The sequence below is a fragment of the Penaeus chinensis genome, chromosome 33, assembly GCF_019202785.1.
Source record: "Penaeus chinensis breed Huanghai No. 1 chromosome 33, ASM1920278v2, whole genome shotgun sequence".
NCBI lineage: Eukaryota > Metazoa > Arthropoda > Malacostraca > Decapoda > Penaeidae > Penaeus > Penaeus chinensis.
In genome coordinates, this window is record NC_061851.1 from 17,225,859 (window position 1) to 17,237,248 (window position 11,390).

At 33.3% G+C, this 11,390-nt stretch overlaps 1 protein-coding gene across 1 annotated transcript; it reads right to left on the bottom strand.

The window, feature by feature from the left end:
* Nucleotides 1-1,043: 1,043 nt before the first annotated feature.
* On the bottom strand, nucleotides 1,044-8,992 carry LOC125043280 (E3 ubiquitin-protein ligase parkin-like). The gene is made up of 6 exons (XM_047639299.1): nucleotides 8,908-8,992; nucleotides 6,470-6,639; nucleotides 5,992-6,294; nucleotides 4,978-5,205; nucleotides 3,399-3,566; nucleotides 1,044-2,292 (listed from the first exon to the last, which is right to left on the bottom strand). Exons 2-6 carry the CDS (start codon nucleotides 6,599-6,601, stop codon nucleotides 1,471-1,473), a joined length of 1,653 nt encoding a protein of 550 aa, XP_047495255.1. The 5' UTR covers nucleotides 6,602-6,639; nucleotides 8,908-8,992; the 3' UTR covers nucleotides 1,044-1,470.
* Between the last annotated feature and the right edge of the window lie 2,398 nt (nucleotides 8,993-11,390).

Here is an 11,390-nt window from a genome sequence, read left to right on the forward strand (position 1 = left end):
GAGAGAGAGAGAGAGAGAGAGAGAGAGAGAGAGAGAGAGAGAGAGACACAGAGACAGACACAAAGACAGAGACAGGCAGACAGATAGACAGACAGACAGAGAATATGAATCCACAAAAGTATTGGTCAGCCTATATCAATATCTATCCATGTGTCAATCAGTTTATTGTGATTACAAATACACTTCCCTACCCGTCAGTGTCTACTTATCTATCTATATTCATAAAAAAAAAAAATTGCCTGCTTGCCTACCTGTCTGTCTGCCCACTTCCCAGTTTGCCTTGACCCTTAAAAGGCGTCTAGGCTCTAGTCTGTTTTTAAGAACACTTGTGAATTAGTAAATAAATACTTCATCTAAACATCAACCTCAAAAGGCTTTTAATTCTTATACTTTATGGAAAATCAAGTGCCCTGCTTACACCACTACTTTTTCAAGGCTCTAGATGTTTAGAGAAATAGAGGGTGAAAGGGGAAGGGGCAAACAGAAGGAGAAATTTGTGGGCAGTTTAGTGATAGCAGTCAGAGGGGACATGACCACTGGCAGGCTGACAAAGCTGATAAGAGACTGAGAGGCGTGGTCTTCCATAATTATCAACATTTACTGGGGCACGGTTTGAATGTTGTATACAGCTTCCATATCCAGAGTTTGGTGTTTTTATGTTATTCATTATTCATCTTTACTTACAACTTGTATCAAATCAATATGGAATTTTTTGTATCTGTCACATCTACAATGAATTACAAATAGGGAGCAACCATGACTGAGCAAAATTATGAAGAAACCAAGTATAAACGGAGCAACTTCTTTCTTATTATAATTTTCATAATTCACTTAAAACATGTACTTCTTTCATAATACACATAAAGAAGGAGAGAAAATAAAGAAAATTAAAACATAATCATCATAGAATATCATCTGCATATAGAAAATTAAGCGGTTTTAAGAGTCGTTAGTCATGATGGTATGAATGGAGATGAAACTCCACGGACAATACAGAAGAAACCTGTGCGAAGTGAGGGGTAAAGAGTTTATGAGACACTTTGTTAAAAATAAAACTATTTAATGAAACAGCACCACATGATTCATACATAACTTTTATGTACACGATGATAAACACTACTTCTAACAGATTCGATCACCCTGCAATATAAATGAGTAAGTGTACAATAAAGATCTTTTTAATAAAATTGTAAATAAAGAAATAGCAATTGAAATGTGCAAGTATCAACTCACTTAGCTTTGCTTATACTAAAGATTGCACTAATTACAGATACTGACCTTCACTTCTAGCTTGAACCCTACCATATACTACAAAAGTTCTATGTGGCAACTCTGAAGACAATGAAAATTATATATTACTCTGACATATTCCACACAAAATACAGTCAATATTTGCAAAATTATATCTATACAGATGATAAAACTTTCCTAGATGTTTGTTGCACTGACTGTAAAGAATTTAAAAGCTGTTTATCCAAACCAATGAGCTGCCATGCACTCTCGGGTCCATTCTGTCTGGCAAACCCAACACCAATGGAAACCACAAGACCCTCGCGTGCAGACCATGTGCATGCAGCCACCATCCCGCTCAGTAGGGGTACGACACTTGGGGCAAGGCTTCGTTGTGACACGTATGGCAAGCGATGTTGCCTCATCCCACCGAGAGCCAGCAGCGCGTGAAGGGTCAACGGCAAAACTGCCAGAGCTACCTACAACATTCGGTCCATTTCCATCTTCAGGATTACATTCTCCTATGTGATAACCTTGGAGACAAAGACGACAGAATACATATCCACAGCCATTAAGGCAAGCTACTCTACGGCAATCTTGGTCTGGGATGATGCCTTGACCACAGCCAGGGTATGGGCATAAGACACCTCCAGCAGCTAAGACAGCCTCCTCTGTTCCCCAGCGCTGGTACCGTTCATAATTGTTATCACCCATTAACTTGAAATGGTGTACTTCACGGATGAGAGAGTCTTGGCAACCTATTGGACATGACAGAGTATAACCTAGTTTCTCATCTTGTATAAACTGCCTTTCATTTAATCTTGACACACAATAAGTGACAAAGCAGTCGAGGCACATAACGTGAGCATCTACACATTCAAACACCACAACAGGCGATGACACATCTGTACAAGCCAAGCAGGGCACAGCAGGAAGATTTGCTCGGACCAAGTACAGGGCCACTGAAGTATCATCTTCACCACTTGTTTCATGACCTCGGCATTTGAAGAAGAATTCTGCCTTAGTTCCACTGCAATCTGGTGTCTCACATGTCGCATTTATCTGGAGATGCAACATAATGATATAATTATGTTATGAAAAGTACTGTAATTTTTCTCCATTAACTTACATCTTACTATCTTACAAAAATATAACACTCATTCAACTATATACAAGGTTTCAGAATAATTTAATATTTCTCCTATTACTTAACTAAGACTGACTATTTAAGTTTTGGATCAGTCTTTTGTCAACAGAATATTTGAATTTGGCTGTAAGAAGCCAGTGACCACATCTAAATCTGATTGGGTTTTTACCAACATAAGTTTAACCCAATGTCAGTGGGTTTATTTACTGTCCCCTTTAGATTTTAGTGAGTTTTGTTACATACAGATGGCTCCATGTGTGCTCAGCAGCAAGAAGTCTATCAGTTGGCTCTAGTTACCAATCATGACTTCCCCATTCCTTGGAAAATGTGTTTTTCTTTCCAATACTATTAATATTGATATTGTTATCATTCTTATTGATATTATGATTATCAAATTGTGATTAAAATATTGACAACTTCAAAGATAATAAAACAATAGAAATGTAGCCTTCAAAAAATTAAGGAAAAGGGTAAAACAGATGAGATAGGTAAGACTAATTGCTGACTCCTTGGTGACTAAGCAATTGTAGAGCAATCTATGTGTAAAGGCAATATATAAAACTTTTATTACAGTGGGCATGACAATGCTGTTTTGCCACCCGCACTCACTGGGTTGATTATATCTGTGAATAATACAACTTGACGTTACAAACTTCTATGCAGTGATATATCACAGAACTATTTCTCAACAGATTTCCACAGAAACTAAATGTTTGTTGTAAAAAATATTGTGGTATTTTTGAACTAAAAGATATGTATTCACAATGCAAACACTACTGTATCCACTGATATGTGGCAGATGTGAACCATAAACTCAATATGATCAACATTGTATCCTATTCTCCAATTAAAGTAGCAAAGTGCAACTAAAGCATACTTAATGGCAATGTATGTAAAAAAAAAATAATAATGTTATCAACATCTAGATAACATATATTCTGAAGTTAACCTCACAATTTTATATAATTCTACTTCAGGTTTACAAGAGAGGCTAGTACCTATCACAACCAGATGAACATACCTTTCCAGGCTGGAGAACATCCTCCCAATTGCATGGATCGCGATGAAGTGTCAGAGCTCCTTGCTTGCACGACACACACCTCACTCGTAACTTTCCCACTTGTACCGAATTGCATGGCACCACACAATAGACGTAGAAGTGAGGTCGCTCTCCCATCCCATCATGACTCTAAAAGGGAAATTCATCATAAATATACATAGCTTCAAATAATGATAGATAATATTAGGATTGAAGCCTGATTTTCCTTCTTTCAGTTGGAATATTTAGGGAATAAAAATTTAAAACAAGCCTTTCTTAAATGTCAGAGCACTTTTATTTTAAAGATTAAATAACAGCTTTATCAGGTGTCAAACCCTCTTAAACATGGACAACATCAAAGACAGAACAGGAAATTTTGAGAAAATGCCAACAAAATTTACCATAAAAAGGTCATACTCAGGAAATATGTGTGTATATTTATGTGTATATATATACATATATACAAACATACATACATACATACATACATACATACATACATACATACATACATACATACATACATACATACATACATACATATATATATATATATATATATATATATATATATATATATATATATGTATGTATGTATGTATGTATGTATGTACATACATACATACATACATACATACATATATATATATATATATATATATATATATATATATATATATATATATAAGTATGTATATATATATGTGTGTGTATATATATATATATATATATATATATATATATAAGTATGTATATATATATATATATATGTGTGTGTATATGTGTGTATATGTGTGTATATGTGTGTATATGTGTGTATATGTGTGTATATGTGTGTATATGTGTGTGTATATATACATATCCATATATATACACATACATATATATACACATACATATATATACATATATATACATATATATATATATATATATATATATATATATATATATATATACACAAATGTATTTATATATATGTGTATATATATGTATACATATATTTAGATATACATATATACATACATATGTACATATATTTAAATATAAATACACACACATATATATATATATATATATATATATATATATATATATATATATATATATATATATAAATATCTATAAATATCTATAAATATCTATAAATATCTATAAATATCTATAAATATCTATAAATATCTATAAATATCTATAAATATCTATAAATATCTATAAATATCTATAAATATCTATAAATATCTATAAATATCTATCTATATATATACATATATTCTTCTTTTTTTCATCTTTTTTTTAATGATACTAAGAAGAGCCATTTAGCCTACTTTTGAAGGGATATTTCTCCTCAACAGATGCAGCTGGAGCCCAGCAAGCTAAACCGATGTGTATCTGTTTAGCACAACTAGGCCAGGCTCAGCAATGCATGAAGTGAAGACCTCATCCTAGTGTGGGGTCTGGTCTACTATGACGAGATAGGACTTGAGAGGTCATCATCCCAACATTATATAGATTATATGTATTCTATTTAAAAAAAGATTCACAAAACTATTTGGCTTACTTTAAGGTCTCGAATGCTCTTCTGCTCTGCTTCTGTCATTTGTATAGTAATAACAGTTGAAGCATCACAGAGCAGCCTTCCACAAGACCTATTAGATGTAGAGGACCCTGGTATGGGACACAGTTCTTCTGGAACGGGTGGTGATACTGCCTTACTCCTGATGTCGACTTCTGCGTTTGTGTGGCCAGAAGATCTTGATGGCACTTCCACTTGCTGTAGCTTTCCATCCTGAAATGTTATGTTAAAAAAGTGGTAAACTGGTCAAGGTAAAAGTGAAACCTGTATTTTGCTATCCCGAGCTGGGAAAGCCCATGTTAAATGGGATGAATTAGCCACAGTAGTTTTTCCAACTAGGAGCCATGTCAAAATGAGGTTTGGCCTTGTTTTGAATGTGTGCATCATGAGTCAATAAGGGTCTTTCCATTTAGTCAAACAATTATTTATCTAACAAATCTAAATAGCAGCCTGTTAGTCTTATTAGTCACAAGGTCATTTTTGCCATGGTAATAATAGTCATTATTTATTGAGACTGAATATCATTCCCAAAAACTTATTGGTATTCATTATGATAGAAGTATATTGCAAACATCAGATTAAGGTGCTATATAAAAGATATTGTCAGAAAAAATGGATCACTCTCCTTAAAAAAATATCTGTTAAGGTTCCAGAAAAAGAGTCAACAGAAAGTCAGTCCTCTTATAAAAAAAAGGAAGATTCTACCCTCTACTAATCTTAGTGCAAAAAGTTTCAAAAATATTTGAGACTCAATGACTTATTTATCTTTGTCATTTACTAACTTTAGTTAATAAAGGATGATTATGCTGCCTTCAAAATTCACCACAAATTTCTCCATATTTCAAATCAAAGTCAGAAAGATAAGGTTATAAAACTGTTGAATAAACAAAACCTATTCTAGGATTTGAGAAAAAGAAAAGCATAGATCTGCATATGCAATGACAAATCATACCACACTGTTTTGACCAGAGTAAAAATACAAACATATAAAATACTAACCTCTTTCTCAGTCTGAGTAATTTCTGTTCCTTCACCACTGTTCTCCTTACTGTTCGATAGGGAAGTAACATTCCCGACTTCAGATGGATCAACGGCTCCTTTTCTCTCATCTTCCTTCGAAACAACCCTGACAGCATGAAGGATGCTGTGATTGCCCAAGTCACACTGACGCATTACCATGTCGTCTGGCAATTCCTTACCAGCAAATATGATTCTCAGGCTGTCAGCTGGGCTCTGAAGTTTGGGGGCCAGGGTAGTCTTGATCTGTGATACTGTCCATGACTGGTCGAGTCTTACACTCACCTGGCAAAGTTTATGAATATTAATGCACGTTATTGATTTATGAAACAAATTTAATACATCACAGAATAATGACACTGAATCAGCTGACTTTAAGTCTCTATTCTCAATTCATATTTGTAGTATAGCTTTCTTTTTACAGGACCAACATAAAAATAATTTAAAGCTCTGAAACAACCTTCTCCCCTGTGTTTGTTCTGACGTACACATCCAGTTCATTTGAAACCGCAGCCTGCGATGAGCCAAATCCAAACAAGGCCATAATGGACTGCCATATTCCAGACAGGAGGTCAATTAGATAACTAAGCATGTCACTTTGGTTATCTCCAGTATAATAAACTCTTCACACTGGAAAAGAATAAATGTGTAAATAAGAGCAATAAAAATTTCTTACCCTACACCATGTAGCTAAAATTTTTCTACCAAAATTTAAGTAGCTAAATAATAAAGTAAAAGTCTTCTTTTGGAGGAACAGTTACATGGTTTGCTGTGAAATCAAATATACTGTCATAGTGATGTCTAGAAGGGCTACTTCACTAACCATAACTTGGTAATGGCATACTATAATCCATGCTGCTATAAAAATAAAGTAAATTTTGATTGCACAAACTATTACCAGATCCTATGGTATGGAAAGCTATTACATACACCAGGGTTTTCCTTGAATAAATAGCATTTACGTATACAGCAACCGGAATTATCATTTTGTTTTGTTTTATTTTGTGTTTGTTCTTTGTTAGTCTCTAAACCTCACAAAAAGTGGTATATTCTGCTTTGAGAGAATATAGAATTAATTTTGGAAGACTGAATTTGCTTCTAATTTCTGTGATATAGTTACATCTATGTCTATGACTTACTACATTTAGGATAACACAATATTGCAAACAATACATTGAATTGCAGTGATTTTTTTCTGTGTGCATATACATAAACTGCCTACCTTTTCTTGAGACTCTCTGAAATTATTTAACCCTACAACAACTCAAATCATTTCAGGTTATCTAATCTAAGGGATTATTTATCACATAGAGTTATAATCCTAGTCACTATACAATGAATATAAATATTGATAGGTCCATATTCTGGACTGGAAAATTAGACAGGCAGGCAACTTATTGTACTTAAATAGTGCACACTTTAAATCAGATTTCTCAGTAAATCAGTAGGTCATGCCATTCAGAGGAATGTGCATGACCTAATTTGTATTTGTATGGCTACTCAAGAGCAAGATTATTTAGTAACATTAAAACATACAAAAGTTGACCTGTAACATACTGCACATAGGGAAGACAGCCCTTAATGTGTTCCTTATTTTCCCTACCATGCAGCAAGTACTGCTCCAACACCATTACTTTCGGTTGACAAAACAAAAAATGAAGAAGGCAACTGCACCAGAAACTAGTGTACTTGCCGTGAGAGTAATTACGACTTGTGCTTCCATAGGTAATGTCAAAGGTAAAAAGAAGAGGTCCTGGAGATGAAACTGACTACTATGTTGGTAGCAGAAAAGTATCTACTATGATTTGCTGTGGCAAGTATCTCTGAGAAATGAGGAAAGGCTTCCACAGTTAAATATAGCCCCAGTGAAGAGTTGGTGAGCTAACAGAATTAGTATCCTTCCTGTTTTATTCTTTATAACATTTAGGGTATTAGAAGGCTTCTGACACCAACATATAACCTTAAAAATCATTAAATTTCAGACTAGGCATATATACATTAGTAACAGTGAACAGCACTAACAAATTAACAACAGAACAACAAGCTCAATATGCTTATTAGACTATGATTTTTCCATTAACCCCTTACTGATGAATGATTTTTTTTTGTTTTAAATCTACGCTCTTGAGCTTAATGGCAACGAGCCAACTTTGAGCACAGGAGTTCCCTACATCATGCAGAACCCACGGCTCGTAGCGCTTTGGTGCATCGCCACACTCCAGAGATTGAGCGGTTTGTTATGGCGCCTCAGCACATGGCCCGTCGCTATGGGGTTAACCTGCACTTGATGTTAGGCTGAATGTTGTGGTGAAGAAAGATACTTCCATAAATTTCATGCCAAATTTCTTAGTTCTACAAAAACACCACAACTTCTATTTCCACCTGCCTCTGATGAAGGCTAGAGAAAGTGCTTAGAAAATATATTCTGGCCTCAAATGGAATCTTTGTTAATTACACAATGTCGCCAGCAAGAAACAAAAACACTTAAAACTGGTGCACTGCAGTAGTTTTCCATGTCATGACATAAAATTATGGTAATCTAAGAGTAAGCTCAGGGTAAAGCTGGTGTGACTCCATATTGAAGTCGACCCAAAAAAAAATCGAGGCGATAAAAAGTCAGGACACAAAGAAAGTAACACGAAGATATAAGTTTCAGCCTTATTACATGAGTCAATTCTACAATGCAGTGATGATATACCAATACATCATTTACTGTGAAACTAAATATTTATTTTGGACATAAATATCTGAAACCTCGTAATTCTGCTGGGAGTTCAAGTACATCTCGTAACTAGGACAGTGTTTCTCTCATAGGCTGAATTTCGCCATAAATTAATGGTAATAGATTAAATAACACCAATAAGCTTGTAATATGATTAAAAACGACGAAATCCTCACTCCATTCTGCAGTTCCTCCAGTTCCGGCGAAGTAACAGCTGATTTTTGTTTACGTTTTCAGAAGCGTTCGCACAAGCTTCCGGATTCGTGCGTGCTTTGAATGCGTAATGCGTTCTTATACGATGACAATTTTTGCATGATAACCTTTCTTAACGTGTATATAGGGGGGTAAATGGTCAATAAATAAAATATATAATGTGGATGATAAAAGAAAAATATGTCTGGGGCGTTTGACATAAACGGTTGTTAACTATATGAAATGGTACTGCGTTAGGGAATAGGTTCCCAAAAGAATATTTCTGGGTAACTCGATTCTCTCTTGATATTTATTATCTTTTGATTTATACTTTATAAGATTTTATCATAAATGATTTTATAAAATACCAAGTCTAAATGCGTAAGGCTTATTCGACTGATAACCAGACCTAAAAATGTCTAGTTATAATTTTTTTATTTTCTACAAAAGAATTGTCCAAACAGGTGCCTTTCTTAATATAAGTAATTTTATATTACTTACCACACTTCAGTATTTTGAGATACCAGACTTCACATCAATTACCTTTTTAATTGCAGCCAGATGTGCTATCTGTATGCATAATGTGCTATCTGTATGCATAATGTGTATATCAGTTAGGACAGTATATTACTTTCTTTCTAAATGGATAGAGAAATTAACTCATTAAGAACAGATTGTCTGATATATGATCATAATTTTCCAAATGCAGTAACTGCATTATTTTTTCCTATAAATAGTTTCCATTTGGGATATTGATAATTAATTCTATGAATAAGAATAAGTTCATCATATAGAGTACAAAATGGAATATCAAAGCAATATTATCATGTAATATCTATATTTAAGAAAAAAGGTATAAATATTTCCATTTTATTCATCCATTTTATTCATAATTTACACTCCCCACAAGATTACCCTTAATTGCTGTTAATGCATGATCTCATAGTTTCAACTCGTGTATCCAAAGCACACACCAGTGTGAGTTAGGATCACAAGTTTCTAATACAAGGATCAAAACTGGTGGTTTACATATTTGAAAATTTAAGCATTAAACTTGAATGTGAAAATATTTGGTGAATTAACAACGGGGAGACATGTGCTATGCCTACTGTTAGTACTTGTTTGATTGTTTTTACACGTAGATGGCTATACTTGTACTAAGTCACCAATGAGCCAGTTAAGAGTACTGCCGGTCTCGCCCGCTCACCCTTTTCTTTGATTTACGAAATATTTTACATTACCTTATTTTGCTGTTATTAACAAAAATAATGTAAACATTAAGCTCTATAACAATCAATGTGATCCTGAAAAGGTGGATATTAATAAAAGTCTGATATAATAAATCTATATTCATATATATATTTTTTTTTACATAATCTTATTTGCACGTCTAAACTGACAATCATATCCATCATACAATTTATTCATCATTAAAGAGAAACGTCAATTTAACAAAAATAAAAGAAACACCATGAAAATAATCTGGTACTTAACTGACATTAATCTGTGCTATTGCAAAGTTCCAAAGAATGTTAAACAACTTGACTTTATTCTTCTTTTTATTCCTTATGACTCTACACCACACCATAACTGTGGTATTAAAAATGTTTATATATTTCAAAAACAAAAATAACCCAACTGATTGTGCAAATAGGTTTCATTTTTGTTTAAACCTTAAGACTAGAAAAAAATCACATGTCTTTTTTAAACAATTGAAAAATAGACAAAGAATTAGAACACTCATCACGTAAGTTTTCTTTTAAATAGAAAAAATAATATAAAGTGCATTACTTACTACTCAAACAATTTCATTCTTACTTCATGTAAAAAAATTGCCTCAAATCATTCTTCCTCTTTTTTTTTTCTTCTTCTTCTTCTTCTTCTTCTTCTTCTTCTTCTTCTTCTTCTTCTTCTTCTTCTTCTTCTTCTTCTTCTTCTTCTTCTTCTTCTTCTTCTTCTTCTTCTTCTTCTTCTTCTTCTTCTTCTTCTTCTTCTTCTTCTTCTTCTTCTTCTTCTTCTTCTTCTTCTTCTTCTTCTTCTTCTTCTTCTTCTTCTTCTTCTTCTTCTTCTTCTTCTTCTTCTTCTTCTTCTTCTTCTTCTTCTTCTTCTTCTTCTTCTTCTTCTTCTTCTTCTTCTTCTTCTTCTTCTTCTTCTTCTTTTTTCACAACTACAACTGACTGTACATGTTTAATTACCAGTTCAGATTTTTTGATGCCTGTGAACTTGAAGTCCTAAATATCAAAATTTTGAATATTATTTCTTCCAACAACATACCTGAATAGTAAATTCTGAACTACTCTGAACTTCACAATCAAGATGGTAAACTTCGAAAATCACTGAATTGTTTAAACACATGTATAAAGAATCAAAATATACTTAAAAAAGCAATATATCAAATAATTTCTTCCTCACAATAATTAATCAAATAAAATGTGCAGATGTTACTAGACATATTTACCTAAATAAT